Below are 25,492 nucleotides of genomic sequence, written 5' to 3' on the forward strand. Positions count from 1 at the left end.
TGCTTGCTTTACCTGTAAAGGGTTAAAAAGTCCCCCAAGTAAAGAAAAGGGAGTGGGTACCTGACCAAAAGAGCCAATAGGAAGGCTAAAACTTTTTAAAATGAGGAAAAAAGCTTTCCCTTTGTCACTCTGTTGTTCTCTCTGGGCTGAAGAGACGGGGGCAGCTGGAATGCTGCGTCAAGTTTGGACCAGGTATGAAAATTCATCCTCCATACCTAGCAGGATTCGTTGGGACAGGGAATGTTTAGATAGATGTGATTAGGTTTATTTCTTTTATTTTGGCTTGTGGGACTCCTCTGTGCTAACCCCAGATCATAGAATCATAGAATATCAGGATTGGAAGGGACCTCAGGAGGTCATCTAGTCCAACCCCCTGCTCAAAGCGGGACCGGTCCCCAACTAAATCATCCCAGATGCTTTTGTTTGCTTGTAACCTTTAAGCTGAAACCCCAAGAAAACTATTTGGGTGCTTGACTTTTAAAAATCTAGCAAAAGCCTAAGTTCCAGATGTATTTTCTTTCTTTTTGTTTTAATGAAATTTACCTTTTTTAAGAACCTGATTGGTTTTGTGTCTTAAAAGGTCTGTGCATATGTTTTTCAATTAGCTCGTGCAACAGCTGGGTTTCCCTTTTGTTTATTTTCTTTCTTGGCTTCCCTGAGGGAGGGGTGGAAAAGCCAAGGGACCTCAGGCAAAACTTCCCAAGTGAATTTTTCAAGGATTTGTAAGAGGCAGTTTTTCACTTGGGTGGTGGCAGTGTTTACCAAGCCAAGGTCAGAGTGGGGAATCAGCCTTGACAGTGGTAAAAAGAAATGTTTCTAGTGTATGTTTAAATTTACCATATCATGCACATACTTGTATGTATGCATTTTATTTGTGAACTAGGCCTTAAAAACATTGAACATCTGTGAGAGGGAGACATCAGGCCAAGCTGGTGTAAATTGGTGCATCTTTGCTGAAGTCAAAGGAACTGCACCCATCTACACTGACAGAGAATTCGGTCCAAAATCATAGTTTTTCTTGCATGTCATTGTAACTGCATCAAACTGTCATGCAGTTCTCTAGAATCATAGAATTGTAGGACTGGAAGGGACCTTGAGAGGTCATCTAGCCCAGTCCCCTGCACTCATGGCAGGACTAAGTATTATCTAGATCAGTGCTTCTCAAGCTATCTGATGTGCGGGACCGGCAATTTTTTTTTCCACTGTGCACACAGACTGGCAGCCAATGGCTTGCGGACTGGCAGCGGTCCGCGGACCACCACTTTGAGTAGCACTGATCTAGACCATCCCTGACAGGTGTTTGTTTAATCTGCTCTTAAAAATCTCCAATGATGGAGATTCCACAACCTCCCAAGGCAATTTATTCCAGTGCTTAGTCACCCTGACAGGAAGTTTTTCCTAATGTCCAACCTAAACCACCCTTGCTGCAATGTAAGCCCATTGCTTCTTGTCCTATCCTCAGAGGTTAAGAGAACAATTTTTCTCCCTCCTCTTTGTAACAACCTTTTATGTACTTGAAAACTGTTATTATGTTCCCTCTCAGTCTTCTCTTTTCCAGACTAAACAAACCCATTTTTTTCAATCTTCTCTCATAGGTCATGTTTTCTAGACCTTTAATCATTTTTGTTGCTCTTCTCTAGACTTTCTCCAGTTTCTCTACATCTTTCCTGAAATGTGGCACCCAGAACTGGACACAGTACTCCAGTTGAGGCCTAATCAGTGTGGAGTAGAGAGGAAGAATTACTTCTCATGTCTTGCTTACAACACTCCTGCTACTAAATCCCACAATGTTGTTTGCTTTTTTTTTTTTTTGCAAAAGTGTTACACTGTTGCCTCTCATTTAGCTTGTGATCCACTATGCCCCCAGATCCCTTTCTGCAGTACTCCATCCGAGGCAGTCATTTCGCACAAATAGAAGCAAGAGAAAGTGTTATCTGAGTTAGAGAATCCTGATGATGCCTGATTCCTCTTCATGGGGAAATCTACAGGAAATACTGACCTAACTACCCAAATTCCTTGCTATTAAAGGTGAACTGCACCCCAGCGTAGGGCTTGGCACAAGCTCTGTGCACGAGTTTTAAGTCCTATTTAAGCCCTTGTGGGTTTAAGGAAGAATTAGGAGATGCCACTGGTTTTGTCCTGGGTTTTCTTCACAAGGGTGAGTTTCGCTCTAATTGCCTTGACTATTGTGGAATTGCTTGTTATTAGTAATTTGCATATCTATATCCTTGTGTGGCTGATTCCCAAAGTGCTTTTGCAAATGGTGACTTATTAATCCTCATGACATCCTTGTGATGTAGAGAAGTATTAGTATTATTAGTTTCATTATCCAGACTGGTAAATTGAACAACGCTTATGAGGCCTAAATTGCCAAAGGCATCCACAGACTTGGGTGCCTGACCTGATTTTTGAGTGGTGCTGAGTACCTACAGCTCTCATGGACTTCAGATGAAGTTGTGAAAATCGGGTGCTAGGGCCAGAATTTTCCTCCTTACTCTGGCCTTTTTTATGGGCCTGAATTTGGCAGGGACAGAGTTCCCCAATCATTGGAACTGAGCAACTCAGCCACAGGCTTAATGGGCAGGAGGGGCCATAGCAGATGCCACTATGGGGATTCTAAATGGCACTGCTACCCATAAGTAGCTCAGCTTGGTCTGCCTGAACTTACATGGCTCCCCTGCTTAAAGCCACCATCGTCCCACTTGTCTGCAACTTCTGTGCTGTGCCTCTAAGGATAACTCTACGCTCGTCAGAGGCGTGATTGCAGCCGGTGTGGGCATACCCACATGAGCATTAATTTAGCTATCATGGCTAAAAATAATCGAGAAGATGTGGTGGCATGGATCCTGGTGTGGGCTTGTAATGGAGTACCTACCCAGGGTCCCAGGTGGGCTTGTCCAGCCAGCACTGAAGTCCACACCGCTGCATCTTCATGGCTATTCTTAGCATGCTAGCTAAATGTAAAGCTATTGTGAGTATGCCTACGCAAGCTCTGTTCACACCTCCGACTGCAGTGTAGACAGACCCTCCTAAGGCCAACGCTGAATGCTTTTGAAAATCCCACCCTAGTCGCCTGAAAGGGAGAAACTCAAAAATTGGGGCACCCAAAAGTAGTGGATACTTCTGATACTAAATGATTTAGTCTTAGACAACCAGTAGCAGAACTAGGAATACAACTCAGGAGTTCTATATCCCAGCCCTCTGCTTTAACCATTACATACACATTCCTCCTATTAATTGCAAAAGAGATGCTGGAGTTTTCAGCAAGACTTCTCCTGCATTTACATCTGCTTTAGATCCCTTCTTTCTGCCTTCCTAATAATTCTAAGAGACAGGATGACAGCATTGGTTAGGGGGGCAAAAAATCTATAAATAATACAGTATGTAAAGTGGCATTTACCCAGAGTCTTAAAACTCTCATACTCCGATTTGATTCTGTTATTTTTATAAACTTCATCTTTTTTGACACTGACAATGATTCGTATAAATATTAACTGATCCATTTAAATGAGCTGCATGTAAGAGTGAGATTGATTTGTAGGATTCTTTGGGGCCCTACCCTGCAGTCCTTACTTGGGCTAACCACCTGATGAAATCAGTGGGAATGTGCCTGAATAAGGACTGCAGGACTGAGCCCATTAATCCTTTCCAAACTTGCCACACTATCATATATCCTAACCACTGGATGGCAGATGCTGTATTTTTGATTTTCAGCAACACTGATATTTAAAACAGAAATAATATTACTTCTTTCTTTTGCAATATATAAAACAAGGTGCGTTAACCTGAACTGAAATTCTTCATCTACCGTACTCTTAAGGGTATTTTTTGGAGTGCAGGGTGATTTCTTATCGTGCCTCTGTATTGTCTTGCGTGCTGTTTCTATTTTCACATTGTGAGCACTTCTCCCTTATACTTGGCCATGTGCTCTATCTTGATTATCAAAACATGAGTAAGTAAAATATTTTAAAAATTGAAATTTGTCCAACGTTGTTTTTGCCCTAGTCTGTACAGAGAAGCTCTTTGGATAGTAAAAGAGGACGATTCCTTGTGTGCTTCTTACTTCTCAATTGTAATAAGATTGTATCTCTGTTATAGCTGGAATGGATATGACATCAGATAGTAAGTAACACTAAGGAGCTGCTCCTGCTTTCATTGAAATCCAATGGCAAAACTCCAGTAACAGATAAATGACAGCGGGGGATCTTCTGCAATCAACCCTGCAGAATAGTTCCTCTAAGTAACATTTGGACAAGCATACATGCTGTGAAGGTTGAATCTAACAACTGCAACATTTAGTGATTAGCGCGTGCGGTGTTTGTATATGCCATAGCTATAGTGCACATACTGCAAAAGGTCAAATTCTGCTCTCCCTGACAGTGCTCCTTAAGGCCATGATCCTGCAAAGACTTGTTCACGGGCTTAACATTATGCACCAGTAGTTGTTCCATTGAAGTCACTTTCGTCAAGTGGTGACGTTGCACTTCGCAATATGAAGAATTCAATGTATCAGCTTCAACTCAAAGAAAATTCCTGTTCTAATAAAATATGGATGACTGTGACAAAAGTAGCTTTCCGAGGTTTCCAAGACTCTTGTCTTTACACATAATGTCTGAAAGGTGACAGAATGATAGCACTGGGAAATGGGTTAACTGTGTCCCTTCCCTGACTTTGGAGCCTACCTGTAAGGCTGAAAGTGTTGTTCAGTCTCTAGGGATGAAAAGCCCACCTCCCCATAGGATGCTAACTGTTTGTGGTGTAAACATCTACCCAGTTGAAACTGTACTAAGATGACAACTCATTTCATGGGCCATGCCCTAAAGTTATCAGCTGGCAAGGAATTGCTTTGAGTGGGTGATTTATAGCATATTCACATTGTGATACCAAACGAGTGAGCTATCCGGTCCCTGAACTAACTAAGTACATGGCACTACAGATATCTGTTCTCAGCTATTAAGCCAGGGCCTGCTCCAGCTAAAGTCAATAGTGAAATTGTCATTGCATACAATGGAAACAGGATCTGACTCCAACTTGTTGGGAAATGTTGCCTTGCTTTACATATATTTTATTGTTATGTTGATTAGTCTGTGGAACTCATTGCCACAATATGTCACTGAGGACAGGATTCAAAAAAGGATAGAATGTTTATCTGGATAAGATAAATATCTGGTTATAATAAGAATTTTTAAAAAGGTTTTGCAAAGTATATAAATGCTCATGCTTTATCCTTTAAATGTGACTATTAAGAAGAAATTTTCCCTGGGGACAGGTTATTCCATAACTGCCTAGTGCAGAGTTTTTTTTTACATCTTTCCCTGAAGTAGCTAGTACTGGATTCCAGTGGAGACAGAATACTGCGCTAGGTGGACAACTGGTCTCAATGAAACTGGAAATTCCTATGTTCCCATGTGAACAAATCTGAGATGATTTTGATTCTGGCTGAGATGAAGATCATCTTGTTGCTCAGTGATAGAGGAGAGGAAAGTGATCAGGAACCGTCAGCATGGATTCACCAAGGGCAAGTCATGCCTGACTAATCTAATTGCCTTCTGTGACAAGATAACTGGCTCTGTGGATGAGGGGAAAGCAGTGGATGTGTTGTTCCTTGACTTTAGCAAAGCTTTTTACACTGTCTCCCACAGTATTCTTGCCAGCAAGTTAAAGAAGTATGAGCTGAATGAATGGACGATAAGGTAGATAGAAAGCTGTCTAGATTGTTGGGCTCAACGGGTAGTGATCAATGGCTCCATGTCTAGTTGGCAGCCGGTATTAAGGGGAGTGCCCCAAGGGTCGGTCCTCGGGCTGGTTTTGTTTAATATCTTCATTAATGATCTGGAAGATGGTGTGGATTGCACCTTCAGCAAGTTTGCAGATGACACTAAACTGGGAGGAGTGGTAGAAACACTGGAGGGTAGGGATAGGATACAAAGGGCCCTAGACAAATTAGAGGATTGGGCCAAAAGAAATCTGATGAGGTTCAACAAGGACAAGTGCAGAGTCCTGCACTTAGTATGGAAGAACCCCATGAACCGCTACAGACTAGGGACCGAATGGCTCAGCAGCAGTTCTGCAGAAAAGGACTGAGGGGTTACAGTGGACGAGAAGCTGGATATGAGTCAACAGTGTGCCGTTGTTGCCAAGAAGGCCAATGGCATTTTGGGATGTATAAGTAGGGGCATTGCCAGCAGATCGAGGGACATGATCGTTCCCCTCTATTCGATATTGGTGAGGCCTCATCTGGAGTAGTGTGTCCAGTTTTGGGCCCCACACTACAAGAAGTATGTGGAAAAATTGGAAAACGTCTAGCGGAGGGCAACAAAAATGATTAGGGGACTGGAACACATGACTTATGAGGAGAGGCTGAGGAAACTGGGATTGTTTAGTCTGCGGAAGAGAAGAATGAAGGGGGATTTGATAGCTGCTTTCAACTACCTGAAAGGGGGTTCCAAAGAGGATGGATCTAGACTGTTCTCAGTGGTAGTAGATGACAGAACGAGGAGTAATGGTCTCAAGTTGCAGTGGGGGAGGTTTAGGTTGGATATTAGGAAAAACTTTTTCACTAGGAGGGTGGTGAAACACTGGAATGAGTTACCTAGGGAGGTGGTGGAATCTCCGTCCTTAGAGGTTTTTAAGGTCAGGCTTGACAAAGCCCTGGCTGGGATGATTTAGTTGGGGATTGGTCCTGCTTTGAGCAGGCAGTTGGACTAGATGACCTCCTGAGGTCCCTTCCAACCCTGATATTCTGTGACTCTATGATACCTTGACCTCAGTGCTTCAGGAGCCAAATTAGTGGTCACCATTACCCAAAGGACCCACAGTCATGTGAATTCATTGTTTCATCTACTATTTATATTATTCTCACAGCAAAACGACTGACCAAGTATTATTATTTTATCAACTACAATTGGTTAATAACATAGTAAAAGCACCCTGACTGGGTAATAACCTAGACTTGTTAGTAATTAAATCACACAATGTTTTAATATCATGTGCTGCAAAGAGCCACAGGAGACACATTAAAGAGCCACTTGTGGCTCTCGAGCCTCAGTCTGAGTATCCTGACCTTGCTCTATGGGTGAGTGTCCACTAAACGGAGGCCAATTTTCGGGGAGTCATTTTTTCCTTGACATTTGGTAGCTTGCTTAAGTTGTTTTGAGTGTTTAGCGCAGAAGGCTGGCAATGGGCAAAAGGTGCATATTAAAGCACAAAAAAATCGGAGAGAAATAGAAGTTCTGTGGTTTCACACTGTTACTTGGTAACTTGGACAATGCAGTTCTGTACTTCATCAAACAACTTGGGAAACTGGACACGCTTGTAAATAATTCACTTCATTGTCTCTTTTTATGATGATGATTATTTATTAGTTTATTAAGAATGATTAGAAAAGTACCTGCTCTCTACAAGGAAGAAGGTTTAAATGGACGAACGCCTCACGTAAAGGGACAAATTGTTACCACCTGTTGAACCGGGGCACTGGGAGGTGGGGGGAGGTGCAAGTAGCGTCCCCTGTTCTTCACGCCCCTCATTTGGGCTGGTTACAAAAGCACAGTTTGTCAACCCAAAGGAGATATTACTCCCATTTTTACAGCTAGGGAACTGAGGCACAGAGAGACTGTGATTTGCTCAAGGTCACATAGGAATTCTGGCAGAGTCTGGAATTGAACCCTGAGCTCCCAAGTCCCAGGCCACTGCCTTAAATACAAGATCTGCCTTTGTCAAAATAGGGCATAAATTCGTCATGAATGGTGCATAAGCCTTGCATAGATTTCACCCACGTAGCATACCTAGGCTATCCAGAACCACAGGATGAAATTTTATCAGGGTCAATTCAGCCCTTCCAACTTCCCAGGAAGTTTGTGTGTATCTGTATTTTAGGTGGAACCTAAAACACTGAAGTCTGATCAGCTCTGCATGAACATTAAAGATTCCATGGCAATTTTTGTAAAAGCAGAGCTTTGCCCTCTCGTCCTGGCCAAAATGTCTCCTCCCCAGAAGGTTAGATAGTGTATTGTTTGTAATGGCTTCTCTAGCTAAAAAGCTGCTGCAGTTAATGGTGGTGGATATAGAAATGTGTTGGGTTGTGGGATGAAAAACAATATAGAAATGCTGTTGGCTTTAAAATATTCTTTTCTTGCAATCCTACTGACATCTGCAGCTAAACTAAACTTATTTTGTTTCTTAATGGAGCAGACTTTCTAAATGCCCTTTTCTCAAGAAAAGTGAGTGCACTTTTGTGGAATTGATGTATTGCTGTTTAGACATAGCTAACACTTTAAGTAATCCATACTGGTTTAAATTAACATAAGCTCTTTTAATAAAACTACTTGCACCCTTGGGATTTTTAGGAAGTATAAACATCTAGGACTAATCACCCAATTGCCCAATGTTGCTTGCTTAAGCAAAACTCATATAAAAGTGCATTTATTTGGCACTGAAAAAACACCTGACACTAAAAGACATTGGTTAGGGTATCAAAGAGCTGGTTAAGGCATGCTTGATTTGTCTGGAAAACATAAGTTAAAAGCAATTGTGCAGCACGTGGGCCAAATCCTGAAAAATGCAGAGAAGCAATGGGCAGGTCTGCTTTAAAAAATGATGGCACATTATGGCCAAGATGATGATGATGTGGTTATTATAGTACAGACTAGAGGCCGGAGTCAAGGTGTAGTCCCCATGGTGCTTGGCGCTGTACATACACAAAGCCAGACACAGTCCCCACCCCTAGACTAAACAGACAGAGTGGGAGGCAAAACAGGGGCATAGAGAGGTGAAATGACTTGCCCAAGGTCACTCAGACAAGTGGCAGAGCTGGGATTAGAACCCAGGGACAAAATCATGGCCTCATGGAAGTCAATGGGAGTTTTGCCATTCGCTTCAGTGGACCAGGATTTCAACTCAGGTCTCCTGACTCCATCCCCAGGGCCCTCTCTATTATACCACGCTGCGTCCATGCCAGTGTCCATTTCCAGGTGTCAGCCCTTCTCAGGATTTGTTCCTGTATGTACTAGAAGTTCTCCTGAACATCTAACTCCTAATGTTGTGCCTGGAGCCTTTCTTTATCATTTATAACCGGACAAACCAGAACACTGGATCCAAATGCCAGAGAGTCTCAGATGCTGTGGTGAGGAGGGCTTTGTAAGAACTGGAATAAAATCGAATAGAATGGTGGAAATTCAGTTTCAAATTGAAATCCACAGTTGAACTTTCTGACTTGTGTAAATCTCTATAACACATCAAACAATACATGATGTGAACTTACCAGGGCTCTCTCTATTTGTATGGGAAATCAAAACATAAGAATGGCCCTACTGGGTCAGACCAAAGGTCCATCTAGCCCAGTATCCTATCTTCCAACAGTGGCCAGTGCCAGGTGCCCCAGAGGGAATGAACAGAACAGGTAATCATCAAGTGATCCATCCCCTGTTGCTCATTTCCAGCTTCTGGCAAACAGAGGCTAGGGACACCATTCCTGCCTATCCTGGATAATAGCCATTGATGGACCTGTCCTCCATGAATTTATCTAGTTCTTTTTTGAACCCTTGTTTGAAATGCAGCTTTATGTTTTCTTTGTTGCTAAGGTGTGACCCAAGAACTTCTGGATGCCCTCTGGAGGGCACAGGGGAACACAAGGGTACAGGGACCAAAAGACTGTCATGTAAGGTCTCTACTGAAAGTAAATGTCACACTGGTCACCATAGAGACTAACATATTTATTTGAGCATAAGCTTTCATGAGCTACAGCTCACTTCATCCCATAACCACTGGAAAACATGTGGATGGATGTTGTGAACGGAGATGTTCATAAGGTCTGTGACTAGGGACTGGTCAACAGAAAGGCGAAAAACAGCTTTTCTTTCATGTAAGAAGTTTTTAAACTATCTGTCTGTATACATGTAAATGAAGTATTGCATCCATTTACAGACTTAGCCCGATGCTAATGAAGGATTTGGAAATCTTAACGGAGGAAATTTACAGGAAGAAGTAATACAGCACAGCAGAGCCCTGTTTTACAAGTAAGGACAATGCACTTTTAGGAGCATAACCATTTAACCTGTGAGGACAAGCCACCAGCAGGCTTGATCTTATGAGGAGGGGTCTCGGCCAATCTGGTTGAAAATGCTGGGGAAAGTACTTGGAGTAAGCCATCTTGTAAGAGAGAGGGGAATGCCTTGTTGGTTAAGTTTAGCCTCTAGAACGTCTATTATGATTTTGTTTAATGTATAACCCTTTGTTCCCAGTAGTCTCACTCTATCACTTGAATCTCTGCCCTTTAATAAATGTAGGCTTGGTTTACACTATCAACTTATGTCACTAGAACTATGTCGCTCAGGAGTATGGAAAAGTCTCCCATCGGTGTAAGTAATGCCTTCACTGAGCACTACAGTGGCGCAGCTGTACCACTGCAGCACTTGGAAGTGTAGACAAGCCCTTAGTCTTGCTTTCACTCTCTCTCTCTCTCTCTCTCTGTCTATATAAAGTGCTGTGTGTTCAGAAGGGTGTGGATCCTGAGCTGAATCATGTAAGCTGGTGTGTGCTGTTCCTTTGAGAGTAGTGGCTCTGAGACTTCTGGGGCTTTTCAGGGGAACAGGGGTTGAGCACTCCAGAGGCACTGTCTGAGGTCTCAGGGGTCAGTGTGTGCCCATCGCTAACCGGTACAGAGAGAGCGTGAAGCCTGCAAGGCAGGGCTTGTGTTGCCTGAGGCTGGGTGTTTCAGGGAGCTGATCCACAGCAGGTACAGACAAGGCTTTCTCACGCTAAGGGGCAGGTGGTGGAGAGATGCCTTACAACATATCAAACAATGCATGATCTAGACTGATCACATTCTCTGTATTTGAATGAGGAATGTAGCTATATGTTGATGGAGCACGATTTTCTGTTTTCTTTCATGCTAAGGAAACTAGGAGCTATTACATCTGACAGAATTCTGTACCCATTTGGAAAGACTTGTAAGTGAATGTTGAGTTGATGGCCCAGGAAATGAAGGAATGTAGATGTATCTGCCCAGTCATGCAGACTGAAATGCCTATTTAAGTCACGTATGTTCTTGGGACATTGAAGAATTCTGTTAGAGCAGATCTTGCTTTTGTTGCTTAAAGAACTAGCTTTCTCCTGACTGGCTGGTTTTGGTGGCTTTTTTTTTAAAGGTTCTCTTTCCATCACTCAAATGAAAGTCCAGAAAGATGTTTTAAATTGTTTTATGCTATCACAGAATCATGACTGTCTTGACCTAACCTTTCTCAGTGTAAATCAAACAGTCCTATGGTAAGATTTATCGCGGCCAGTGAATTATCAATGTAATTACATAAGAGGATGCCAGCAGAGTGTGCCTGCGTTCTAAGAATGTGTGCAGCACATATGTAGCTGGCTCTCTGCAGTACGCTGAAATCAGAGATTTATTGCATTTAACAAAGACTCATTACAATGCAATTTTAACTTGCTGTTATTAAAGGGTCTTACATCATAAGCAATTACTGTAAAAAGCTTTGGACTTAGCTTTATTCATAATTTTTATAGCATGATTTATTAGAACCCCATTATGTCCCATAAATCTTATCTGAAGAAAATGAAAATCAGTTAGAGCCTGATCCCTTTTACCTTTACTCATATTTGGTAGTAGTTTATTCAGTGTCCAGTCCCCCAGAAATCAATGGGACTTCTCATGGAGTAAGGTACTACTCAGTGTGAGTAATGGTGGAAGATTGGGCCCTTAATGAGCATAGAAGAGGAATTTCAAAATTGCGCTAAAACTGTCAGCATTCAAATTTCACTGTGGGTTTATTTTATTTCATGCAATTCACTGATTCCCTCCAACTTTTTCATTCACATGCTGTACATAGGAGATACATGTTTCATATATTTATATAATGCAGTGTTCAGAAGAGAAAGCCAAGTCAGTCTTCTAATACTGTTGTTTCTCCCTTCACTCTAGATGCAGGATATAGAAACTGAGAAGCTAATTGCAGTACAGTTGCAGAGACTCAAAATGGCTGCTCTGTTGTTGTTTTATTCAAGAATGCACTGGAATTGCATAAAATCAAATCTGTACAAAATATGGCCCAATCCTGCATCCCTTATTTGTATGAGTAAGGAATATGCACTTGACTCAAGGATTGCTGGATTGGCTCCTGGTTAACAATCTTAACAGTCCCCATTTGCCCTTTCTCTTTACTAAATACAGCATTCAGATGTCATTTGATCAGAAATTGTTCAGGCATAAAATTAAGTCTTGCAGTCTGAATAAAGACCTGATCTTATAGTCCTATGTGGGGAAAACTCCCATTGCCTTCATGAGTTTTGCCTGCATAAATACTATAGGTCTGAGTACAGTGTGTTTAAGGTTTTGTTGAGAGACTTTTTTTTTAATAATTTGAAAAATTTTGTTCAACTTCATTGTCAATAAATTACCAAGAGAGAGATTTATTTGTATATTATGCTGTAGTGCTTCAGAATCAATATATATAATGTATCTATTCAAGAAACATATTGTAAATGATCGGTTGTTCTGTTCAACACTCTCAGACAAATTAGCCTTTCTTTTTGAAGTTAATGGGAGTTTTGGCATTGATTACAGTAAGAATAGGATCGGGCCCTTTGTAGCTGATTTTATATAATTCTCAGTTTACATTAAAAAATGAGGCAATACATATACACTTTGTTGTTATTTGTTACTTAAATAGCACCATAAGTGTACACAGCTCAGTATCGAATATGTGTTTTCCAGTGAAGGCAAAACAATATTCTAGAATATTAGACTGTAGATGGAAAAATAATTTTACTATGTATGGACTAATTTGTAACCATCAGTGTTATGTATCATACTTTAAAGTGAACATAAACTATAAATATATTATAAATCAAAATTAACTAATCTCACCTCTCTTGCCTTCCCTTCCACACACAATGTGACACCATAAAACGTCAGTATTTTATTGCCTTTTTTCCAACCAACACCAAAATAGCAAAGGTCAGAGTACAGGCAAAGAATATTTTTAGGGCCATGGAGCATAAGAGGAAAGACTGAAAAAACTAGATGCCAAATCTGACCCAATTGAAGTCAGTAGCAGCCCTCCCATTGACTGCAGTTTAAGTTTTAGGAGCATTGCAGAATGGTCTGATTTTGGAGTCCTTTCACATGCTGAAATGCCGTCCACTTTAACGGGAGTTGTGTTTGTGCAAAGTGTATAGGGTCACAACCTCTAGGCTAAATCCAGTAAACCCCTTCATAACATGAACAGTCCCAAATCACATGAATAGCCCCATAGGATGAAACAGAAGCATAACAATAAATAATAAATTATAAATACTCAGAGTGTAGCAGAAGCAGGAGGGGGGTTAAAAATGGAAACAGGTGGAAGTTTTAAAGTAACTGTAATAAGACTGGAACTAGGCCAAGGGAAGAAAATGTCCTTGAATCAGAATTGTCAGGTTGTGCACTAGCTACCTGAGGTAGACATGCAACTGTACCATTGTTATCCTCATCTGTCCTCCCACTTAAGACATCTTGACTGAAATCAGATTGTAAGCTTTTTGGAGCAGGAACCATGTCTTCCTATGTGTAAATACAGTGCCCAGGAGAATGAAGCCCTGATTCCGATTCGGTGCTCCCATAATATAAATGATTTACAAAAATAATAATTGAAGTCAGTGGAACAGCTCACATGAGTATATGTGTAAGTGTGGTGGCTTCCATCTTGACCAATGTACCAGGTTCTTCCAGAACTGAAGGTAGGAGCTGCTACAGCTTGAGCTAACGCTCTCTAGCTGGGGCTACAAAAGACTCCTGCTCTGTGGATTGGGCATGGACTGGGACACAACACACACCACCAGTGGGTTACATAAGCATTTTCAGGAATGGATCCCTTGATGAGAGAGAAAAAGGGTGAAAGGAGATATTAGAGGGGTATGAAATAATTAATTGTAAAAGGGTGATTAATGAAAACCTTTTGCACACCACGATTTAGTCTATGCCGTAATCCAAGAACAAGGGAACCTCTTGTAACGTTAAAAGGCCATACTTTTTACAAAGCTACAATGCAGTGTACTCTGTAATAAGACTGTACCATTTTCTACCAAAGTACAGGGCAGTGAAAGGTTCAGGAAGTTTAATTACAGGATTAGACATGTCCTTCCAGGGGAAAACCCACAGGGAGGGACAGGGCAGGAAAATAATTTTGTGAGGGTTCCCTTCATGCAGTTTCCTTTAAATTCTTCCAGGAGGTGTCAGGGACTTGGGTTTGCCATGTTCTGAAGGAGCCTCCATCCACAGCAGCTCTTGGTAACCTCTTTTTAAAGGGTGGCCTTAGCATGAAATGTGCTCTACAGGAAAATTAATATAACTAGAGGCAGAAGTTGAAACTCTGTGAAACCCCTGTAGGTTGGTCTGAAGGATAATGCATGTCTCCCCACCACACTTTGCCCTTGCTTTCCTGGCTTGCCCCTCCCCATGCCCAGATGGATTTCTTCCAGGGAGGGGACAGTTCCCTGGAGGTGGCTAATTCTTCCCTGCTTCTAATTAGGAGAAAATCCACATAGAGGGTCCCTTGCAAGTGTGGATTCAAGGGGCCAACTTTTTAAAATAAAATTATACCAACTACGTTATAAAGTTACAGGGACTGTCTGTCCTTCTTTCTAGGATTGCCAACTGTGACTGAGAAGAAATCCCCCTTATAGATTCATAGATTCATAGATATTTAGGTCAGAAGGGACCATTATGATCATCTAGTCTGACCTCCTGCACAATGCAGGCCACAGAATTTCACCCACCACTCCTAAAAAAGACCTCACACCTATATCTTCTTCCCTCCAGTAGAGCATTGCAAGAACTTGGAAAGGTGGTTTATTATGAGGGCTGTCATCTAACTGTCTTGTGTCTGGCCGGAAGCAGGATGTTGAGCTAGATGGATCAGTGTCTGTTCTAACTTGGCCTTTCCTAATTACAAGAAGAGAATGTAAAATGGTTGCAACACACACACCCAATATCAGTAGCCACATGACGATAATTCATTATGAGAACTTCATTAAACAAAAAGAAAAGGTCCAAGACAATATCCTGAGTTTCCTTTGGGGGATTAGAATAGATTCCTCTGGGTCTTCAGATATTTGTGGAAACCAGAGTTAACAAGGGCTCCTAGCGCACCCAGATCCCATGGAGGAAGTATGGCTCCTTCTGGATCCATGGTGTCATGTGCTCCCCATCATCTGCTGCACCATCAACACTCCTGCACGGGAGGGTTCTCTTGGTGCAGGAGGAACTAAGTTTGAGAAGGTTGACAATCCTCTTGGGTTTGCGAAGGGAAAGTGAGGGCAACTCCATGAATGGTCTCACTCCCCCTTCCCACTTTGATCTACTCCTTCCTAACACAAGAAACCCATTCCTCAAGGACCACCCCTGGAGGTAAGCAGGGGCTTCCATGGGGTCAAGAAGAAATGTGGGGAGCATGACGCAGGACCATCTCTCACCCTTACCATAAGTTTCCTATATGCCTCTCCTCCAGCTCACAACAGCTGATTTCCTCGCTCACAGGGAATATTGTATAAGCCTAGGATTTAGAAGCCAAGCTGCTGAATGCTGCTTTCCACAGAACTCCATCATAGCTGCACCAGCTTTTAATTTAAACCCTTTATTTAAAAGCAACAATAATGTTTCTTTGGAAGCACTGTAAGAGCCCTCAGCATTGTTAATAAAGAGTTTAAAACATTTTAAAGCTAGCGTGAACACATGCACACAAACTCTACTGAAAGCTTCAGATGCCCTGACATTGGCTAAGTTAACTACTGTCAGTTTAAAAAAAAAACCAGCTTATTAGGGAAGTAGGAAACTGAATGCTGCAGTGCTTGTGTAGGCAAAACTCCCAGCGAAGTCAAAGGGGAGTTTGCCTGAATAAGGGCTTCATGTTCAGACACTATACAAGGAAACAACAACTAAAAGGAAAGAGGCAGGGTGCTAGGAAATTGTGTTTAACAATTCATATATCAAGTTGTCTTACAGATAATTATGAGAGGTCCATGCTAGTTGTTACAATCTTGCCATCAGAATGCCCAGTAGATCTGAATAGCTTCTGTTTCACATAGTGCCCAGTCCTCAGCTGATGTAAACTCATGTAGTTCCATTGACTTCAGTGCAGCTGTGCTGATTTACACCAGCTAGGAATCAGCCCCTCTAAAGTTGCTATGTAGATTTTGTTGTTGTTGTTGTTTATACTTACTAGTTTTAGGGCTAATTTACAAGGGATTTGGGTGTATAAAGATGCGGATAGACCCCGACTGGAATTTACAAAGGTGCCTAAGTGAGTTAGGTGCCTAACTTCCAATAGATTTCATCTAACCTGCTTAAGAGCTTTTGTAAATCCCACTAGACGTCTCTGCCTTTTAAGTACCTAAATACCTTTGTAAATCTGGCCTGTAGATTCTATTTTTCCAGTGATGATCATTACCCTATTTTCCCTCAATCCTATAGTGAGCTACTCCCCCCCACCCCCTTAGGCTTAAAAAGAAATGCCAGTTTTCAATCCATAGGGTAATCTATTACTGACTAGGCACTTATGTTTTAGCAACACAGACGTTTTTGGGGTGTGGAGGGAGGGAATGAAGACGTGCATAGTAGCCAGCCTTGCCAGATGTAACATCATTTCCCTCCTTTCTCCAAATACACATCCAATCTGAGAACAGAAACAATAACATGTGACTTAGGTGATCAATCACACATTTCAAATATTGAATCCAAATACTGAATATTCAAACTCATGCTTATTCTAACAAGTCCTAAACCGTCCCTCTACTGAAATATGGCCCTGATTATGCATGAGAAGAAATAATAAAAAAATTTGCAAAAATGACTAGATTTGTGTGTTTTGATTTTTTTTCCTGGATAATTCCTGGAGGAAATAGTCAAAGCTGATAGATAATAATTGTATCAGATCTTGTCCAGAGAACTGTTGTTCTATTTATATATGTCACTATATGTGATCTATAGGGGGTTTTAATATATACTGAACATTTCAGTTTGTAAACTGTATTCTTTCTACTTGAGGGTATTACAAGGTACAGCTATAACAAGGATTTTAATGAAAATTCATAAGTTTATACTACCATGTTAAACATGTAATTTTGGTGAAGTATGAAAACAAAGCATTTATAAATCTAATGATCATCTTCACCAACAGTAACAAATACTATAAGCTCTAATTGGCTTATTTAAATAATTTAGTTTCTTAACATAACAATTAATTTAAGCATTGGTGTATGACTAAAATATAGGGAGTAACTGGAAAAAATAGGACAGTTGGTTAAGATTCAGATGGAACTGTATTCATGTGTTTGTTGCCTGATTATATTACTGTACTTAGCATACTGTCCCTATATTAGAGAGGCTATTGATTATTTCACTGCTAATTAGCTGTAGTGAGTTTGAGGTATTTTGCAAGGTCTGTCATTAAATTATCACAGTATAGATCAACCTCTCTTTAGCTCCTTTACATGCACAACCATTGCATTTTGCTTTTATTAGCAAATGTTAAGTGTCTTTTAATGTCTTCTTAATGGACAGGGTGTAATGGACAGGGTGGTAATGATAGCCTTCATATAAGTTGTTAAAATGCTTATGTTGTATGTGATTGGAGATAATTAAATGGTTCTGTTATTTAAAAGATTAAGTGTACAATGTACACCTTAACTTTGTGTAGTGACTAGAATTCATAATGCTCCAGTCTTATCCACAGCAATACCTTAAGGAAAGGACAGCTTTGAAGCCAAGTAGAAGTTGAAACAAATGAGGTGTGCACACAGAGAAATGGGTATATAATTAGGAACAAATTGTGTAATATCTTCAGAATAACATGAATTCCCTTATAAAAGAACTATCACCATGAGCCAATGTAAAGAGAAAGTCCTATCCCACGGGAATTCAAGGTTGTGCAAAGTCTTTTAATATTGATCATAAACTTCAGAAATCAGATCAGTATTTACATGACAAAACATGAGATGATTTTACAAACTCTTCTTCATTTTGCATGGCAAACATTGGTAGTTTGGCCTTAAGGCCATGCCACAAAATACAGGGCAGGTGCTCCATTTCTTACTGGGATGCACTTTAGCAGCAGATGCCTGACCACCAAAGAAAGCTGTTTCTAAAATCAGTGTGTGTTAACACTTCGGTTCATTACAGGCAGCTGACGAAGCCTTTTGACAGATACCCTCTAGCCTTCCCTCCCCATTTCCACGGTCCCTTGGCACATATCAGGAATTTGAAAGCTGCAGCTCAACAGAACTGTCCTTTTATATTGTGGTAAATATTTCATTGATCCTCGTACTATTTAAAGAAGCTCCTTTTAAATTTTAACTTCTTTCTTTAGCAGGAAATCTCAGAAGAGTATGTGAACAAAAATCATAAAGAATATGCATAGAAGGCACTGCTCTAATCTGCCCCATTCATTTAGTGTGCAGACGTGGCATCTCAGCGGTAGAGATCTTTGCTGAGACTTCACCATCTGTTCACATATTGATCTACTTTATCCTTCCATCCCCTTTCATCCACTTATTCCTGCTACAGCCATTTATTTTTTCCTCTAGTTTTATCTCATTCCTTAAATCCACACCCGAAACACCTCCCACACCAGTAAACCAGCCATGCCCATTTAGAGCTGGCAAGAGTTCTCTTAACTGTGCATTTGTAAGATAGGGACCACATCAAGTTGAGCCATCTTCCCATGCACCTATCCATCATCCATTTCTCTCGCTTAGCCAGAAAGATACCTGAGGGGTTGATCCTGATGCCACTGAAGTCAGTGAGTGGTTTACCACTGACTTCAATAGGGACAGAATCAGGGCCTAGATTAGCATATGCATGAGTGATTATCCTTATACATCACTGCTCCAGAGGCACCTCTTTGGAGGAGTCAGCTGACTGATTCCGAACATCTCACATCTAGCTATGGTGTGGATCACACCAGCATTCATTGGCATTAAAACTGCATGCAGGAGGGAGGAGGAACTGTCCTTCAGTATCCAGGTAAGAAACCCATCAAACACATCTCTTCTCCATGCACCTTGTTCTAATGAACACCTCTCCCTCTCCACATGGAAAGGAAACAGCGGTTAGGTGGATAAGGGAGACTGAAGGACGTTTATCAAAGAGGCATGATGGGAAATATTTAACACTGCATGTATAAGGGAATGGTACATGAGAGCTACCTTACAAACAGGAAACTCCCCAAACCTTTCTCCTACATTCGCTGCCTGCTTTAATGCTTTTCATGGAGGGGAAACCGTGTCTAGGTCAGCAAGGAGGATTGAAGGGGGAGCCTCTTTTGATTGGTAGGATATAATTGTGACCATTTGCATGCATGGTGGTGGGGAGGGAACTCATCCTCAATCCTTTGTGTACTGCCTGCTCTAATGAATCTCTCTCCTGTCTCCATGAAAGTGAGAAAGGGCATGGGTCCATGCAGGTGCTCTAGAGTGTAGGTCTCCATGTGCCCAGGCATGTATGAATGCTCTACACGGCATGTGCCCATGCACAGATGCCTGCTCTGGAGTGCGCATCTCCAGGCACCCATGCATGTGTCTTCTCTAAGCCACCTGTGCCCATGCCTGCGTGTCTGCTCTAGAGTGAATGCAGTGCAACAGTGCAGAGGGTAATGAAGCTAGCAAGGAGTGTGGCGGGGGACTGCCCTAGGCAAGATGTAAGCATGGTGATTAGGGTGCCAATTATATAGCTTACCCTTGCATATCTGGAGAAACAGTGCCCAGATACAGGGCTGCCACCTTCTCTAGAAGTTGCCAGACCTGCCGCCTGAGGCCCATGCACCTCTGCCTGCTCTAGACCGCATGTGGCCAGGCAGGTGTGTCTGCTCTAGACTGCAGATGTACCTGCTCTAGAGGCCAGGTCTCTTTGATGTGACCATGCACGTGTGTGTTCTCCAGACTGAGGGTAGTTCAGCAGTGCTGAGGATAACGAAGCTAGCAAGGAGGACTGAAGTGAGGGGACTGTCCTGGGAGAGATGTAAGCATGGTGATTAGGGTGCCGATTGCATAGCTTACCCTTGCATATCTGGAGGAATAGGGGTCCTCAAAAAGTGCCCAGATTCGGGGCTGCCACCTTCTCCAAAAGCCCCCGGACCTGCCATCTGGTGAGTCGCTGAGTGCCAGGCGTTTCGTCATCTCCAGCTCTTCCTCGCCATCCCCGGAGTCTCCCGTGCCATCCGCATCTCCGTCGTCAGCACTGCTATCCAGCGGTGCCCCACCAAAACTGTCAAGCGCTTCCTCGGCGTCCCGGTGCTGGCGGTAGGTCATCCAGCAGCAGGGCTCCACATCGGTCTCGTCAATGCCCCAGAAGGCCAGCTCCTCCTCGTACAGAGGCCCGCACACATCCGCTGGGCAGTGCAGCTTGCCTGTGCGGTAGTAGTTCAGGATGTGGGCAAAGACGCCCGGGTGCCGGTCGAAGAAGAACTCATCTGTGCGTGGGTCATAGTCAAAATGGCTGTGGGCATCGGGCTCGGCGATCCAGGCCAGCCGAGTGCCAGGCAGGGTGCGCAGGGTGCTGCGGTAAGTCTGGTGCCTAGTCCCTCCCACGTTGATCACGATGCGATCGCTCTCGTCGCCCTGGCCCATCTCGTCTCTTATTAGGCATGTCGCAGACTCATGCAAGGAAGCACGGCACACAGCAAGCGCATAAGGGGGCGGCTTCTTGACAGCAATCGGTACCTAAACTGGTAATTTATCCAGCTGGTCAGGAATCACCTAGGCAAAGGGCACCCAACTGGTGTCAGTCCCTCGTGCCCTGTTCTTCCAAATGCTGCAACCCCAAGGGCACCACTGAAAGTTAATGCCGGCAGTCCTGAGGTTCCTTTTATTTGCAGTTAAAAGCTCTTGTACTGTTTTATTTTAAGCCAGGGTTTGGAGGGGAGAGGACCCCCACTCCCCAAGAACAGCAGTCGCAGAGGTCTGCCAGGTACCTAGGTATGGGGCAGGGGGAGGTTCTTTCCTTAGTTAGATGTGGCCAAAAAAGAACCCAGTGGTGCACATCTGTTCAAGGAACCTCTTAGTTGGGAAGGGGGCGGGGGCTGATGATGGTGGCAGCTGGGTGCAAAAACAAACGGAGGGTGGGTGCGGGGGGAGAGGGTATAAGGGGATCGCAGACAGACAGACACACAATGGGGGATGCAGGGGGCGGATACTAGCGCCCAGCCGCAGACCAGATCTATCGATGAAGGGTTGGGTGGTTGTTTTTTTTTAAAAACCCCTCTCTCTCTCGCTCGTGCTGTACTTTAAGTCCTTGAGAGACCGACAGAAGCAGAGGTAGCTGCCGTTGGGGAGCTCCACACGCAGCGATCCTGATTTTAAAAACCCCCTCCCCCCCACCCCAATTCTTTGGGGGCGAAGGCAAAGCCACCGAAATGTAGAAGCAGCAGAAGGGGAACAAAACAAAACAAAAACAAAATCTCCAGCTTCAGATCTTGAATCGAGACAAAAGCGACGGCTCCGGCGGGGGATTTCCCCCTCTCGGCTCGCTCCTTGTTGATTCACATCACATTCTGCAGCAGTCCGACCGGCAGCGCCAGGCGCCCTGGTACCTGCGAGCCGGCTTTGCCCGTCCTTGCCCCGCTGCTGAAGGAGGGATCACAAAGCGCTGCTCCCCAGGGGCTGCCCGGGCTCGGTGCTGAATGGACAGCGCTGCGCGCCCGGCTCCCGCTCCCCGCCTGAGCTTGGGGGGCGGGGGTGGCTCCTATGCAGAGGGTGGGGGGGCTGCAAAGGTGCGGGGGGGCATAGCAGTGGTGGTGGTGGAGACCCTCTATTCCTCCACCCCCCGCGGCTCAGGCAGCAGCAGGAGATCCAGCCGGGCTCCCTCACGCGGCTGCCGCGGGAGGCTTGTGCTGGCGATGCGGAGAGCAGCCCCCAGCCCCGCGCCCGCCCGCCCGCCGGCCCCTGAGCTCGCAGGTGGTGCTGGAGGCGGGGCGCCAGCAGGGAACGAGCGGCTCAGGCCAGCCAGCCCGGTCTCCGGACCCTTCAAGACGGCGCAGGCGCACTGGTCTCGGAATAGAGCAATTCTCCCTGGGTCCTAATGCAGAAGGGGAAACTCTCTCTCACGCACACACACACGCGCGCGCGCGCGCGATCACCTGAAATGCAAACCCGTTGAAATGGCAAATCTCCTCCTCCTCCTCACTGGGTTGGCGTCCCGGTGTGTGTGCGCGGGTCGGGGTGCGTGTGCGTGCTCTGGACAGAAAAGCAGCTGTGCAAGACCCGCTGCTGCACAGCCCCTGTGTCTATACTCCCCCGTGCTCCGCGGCTCTCCGCAAAGGTCCAATACGATCCTGCAGGGGAAACAGCTCGCGTTATTCAGCTGTTTCTAGTTCTCTCCCCCGACCCCCTCCCGCCTCCTTCCCTGTCTCTGGGAACCTGAAATTAACAACTTCGGTGGCTGCTGCAGTGGCGGGCTGTCTGACATGTTTATTCCCCAAGAACCTGGTCCCAGGGAAATCGTGTGGGAGGGTTTATGGCTTATTTGTTTGCTTCTGGTTTTGCCCGAGGACACTGAAGTGGAAATCTCCATCTGCTTGGTGAAATAGACAGGGGAAAGGTCACATTGCGCCTCCTTCAATGTCATGAATGGGCTGAATCAGCTGAGGGTCTCTGTGTGTGTGATGTAGAGTCAGAAAATTGCCTCCCTATAGATTTTGCCGGTGGTCGCAAAATCTGAAAGGAGCTACCAATTATTTTGTGCTCCCCTCGAAAGCGTTTCCTTCTCATTCTGTGGCACAGGTACGGCACTTTGTGATGGATGAGAGGGAATCCCGTCATAAATGGCTTCCCCTCACCTTTTCTGATGCGGGAGTAGCACATTCTGACAAATGAAGGTGACCGTGGCAGAAAAAGGCTTCCTCTTGCCTTTCCTCCTTCCCAGACACAAGGGCAGCATCTTCTGAGGGCAGAAAGACACCCTCTGCAGAAATGGCTTCTCTCACCTGTCCTGTGCTATTGTCCAGTGAGGAGCAATTGCATTGTGGAAGTGACCCTCATTGATCAGGGCATTAGAGAATGGTTCTGAAGGAAAAAATATTTCATCCTCTAGTTAGTTTTAAATAGGATAAGAGTGTCAATTTTAAAAAAATACTATCCTGTTTGGAAAAGGTGTTGAGTGAAAAGCAATATGGTACCTAGACGCCTGTTTGTTTCTTTCTCTCTCTAGTGCTGTCCCACTTCAGACTCTAAATTGCTCTGAAAAAAGTTTCAGTCAGTTAAAATGGCTAAGTGACAGCCCTGTACATCATTTAGAAAAGTGAAGCATTGAATAGCCAGGAAATGAAGCTAAGGAACTCATCAATCTTATGCTGCCCACGTAATAAACATAAATACATTGAGCCTTCCCCCCATTATTGTGCACCTTTGTGCAGTCATTTACAAATGCAAGTGAAGTGCGTGTAAAATATCAACATTCCAATTTGATTGTTGATTAGGCTCAACTATTATATAAACTAGTAATTGCTCAGCATCATATGGCCAGGGGCAGATAACCCCCCACCCACACACACACCAGCAGAATGTACTGAGGTCTTCTCATCACTATATTAACAGGCCTGGCTTTTGCCAGGATTCTTTATTCAAGGAGATATAAAGCTGGTCTACACTACAAAGTTAGGTCATCTTAACTACATCTCTCAGGGGTGTGAAAAATTTCATGCCCTGAGCAATGTAATTAAGCCAACTTAAGCCCTGGTATAGACACTGCTAGATCCATGGTGTAGAAAGGATTTGCCCTACAGCACTTCAGTGGCAGAGCTGCAGCTGTGCTGATGTAGCATTTCTGTGTAATTATGTTGTTTTGTATGCCTCCCCTCCCCGCCCCACGGGACAATCTATTGGATGATTGTACTTAGTGTTAAATAGTTTGTGTGTATGGATCCTTTAGCCTTGTCTATTTGGAAAGATGTATGTTGACGACATATCGATAATAGCTGTGATTTTCAAAGCAGACGAATTCACTGGGGTATGGGCACCTGCTCCTTTGAAAATCCCAGTCAACATACCAAAGAGATTTTTCTCTAAATGACTCCAGTAGGGCCCATTCATATGTGGAGAGGGACAGAAATGTAGGTAAGTTACCAATTTTTAACAAAATTAATTGGGATGACCCAGGTTATTTTAGGCCTGTAAACCTGACATTGATCCCAGGCAAGATAATGGAACAGCTGATTTGGGACTCAGCTAATAACGAATTAAAGGAGGGTAATGTAATTAACGCAAATCAACACGGATTTATGGAAAACGGATCCTGTCAAATTAATGATATCTCTTTTTGATGAGTGTACAAGTTTGGTTGATAAAGGTAATAATGTTAACACAATATATTTTGACTTCTGCAAGGCATTTCATGTGATACCACATGACATTTTGATTAAAACTAGACTGATATAGGTCTCAAATTGTAATTGTAAATGGGGAATTGTCATTGAGCATGTGTGTTTCCAGTGGGGGCTGAAAGGCATCAGTTCTTGGCTATATGCCATTTAACATTTTTATCAATGACCTGGAATAAAACATAAAATCATCACTGATAAAGTTTGTTTGCAGATTACCCGAATATTGGGAATGGTAAATAATGAAGAGGACAGGTCACCGATTCAGAGCAATCCGGATCTCTTGGTAAACTGGGTGCAAGCAAACAATATGCATTTTAATATGGCTAAAGGTAAATGTATTAATCTAGGAACAAAGAATATAGACCATACTTACAGGTTGGGAGGCTTTATCCTCAGAAGCAGTGACTCTGAAAAAGATTTGGGGGTCATGGTGGATAATCAACTGAACATGAGCCCCCAATGCAAAGCTGGCCAAAGGGGATGCAATCCTGGGATGCATAAACCGAGGAATCTCAAGTAGGAATAGAGAGATTATTTTACTTCTGTGTTTGGCCCTGGTACAACTGCTTAGCTTATCAAAGAGAAGGTTAAGGGGTGACTTGAGTAATCTATAAATACCTACATGGGGAACAAATATTTAATATTTAATATTTTCAATCTAGCAGAGAAAGGCATAACATGATCTAATGGCTGGAAGTTGAAGCTAGATTCAGACTGGAATATGAGTGACAGTAGTTAACCATTGGAACAATTCCCCAAGGGGCATGGTGGATTCTCCATCACTGACCATTTTTAAATCAAGATTGGATGGTTTTTCCTAAAATATATACTCTAGGAATTATTTTGGGGAAGTTCTGTGGCCTCTGTAATACAGAAGGTCAGACTGGGTGATCACAGTGGGCCCTTCTGGCCTTGGAATTTATGAACCTGTTCATTGACCAGAAGAATAGACCTCAAATTATCCTCAGTAATATGCTTCAGAACGTGTCTGTTAAATGCTTAAGGCTTCATACACAAACCAGTTCAAGGCTACTTCATGACATTCAGGGCTCATTACAGCTCCAAGCATGCTGAACTCAAGTCATCTTTCCACTTATTGTGACTGGTGTCTATTTTAAACTTTCTGTTTAATAGGA

General features: G+C 43.3%; 1 protein-coding gene across 8 annotated transcripts in view; it reads right to left on the reverse strand.

The window, feature by feature from the left end:
- The window catches only part of KCNC1 (potassium voltage-gated channel subfamily C member 1), a 198,324-nt gene extending 176,331 nt beyond the window's left edge, over nucleotides 1-21,993 (reverse strand). For all 8 annotated transcript variants that reach the window (XM_073347355.1, XM_073347356.2, XM_073347353.1 and 5 more), the window contains exon 1: nucleotides 20,038-21,993. In XM_073347355.1, the coding sequence (XP_073203456.1) occupies nucleotides 20,038-20,607 (570 nt within the window). In that variant the 5' untranslated portion in view covers nucleotides 20,608-21,993. The remainder of the gene's footprint in view (nucleotides 1-20,037) is intronic.
- Between the last annotated feature and the right edge of the window lie 3,499 nt (nucleotides 21,994-25,492).

Source organism: Lepidochelys kempii, chromosome 6, assembly GCF_965140285.1.
Source record: "Lepidochelys kempii isolate rLepKem1 chromosome 6, rLepKem1.hap1, whole genome shotgun sequence".
Lineage (NCBI taxonomy): Eukaryota > Metazoa > Chordata > Testudines > Cheloniidae > Lepidochelys > Lepidochelys kempii.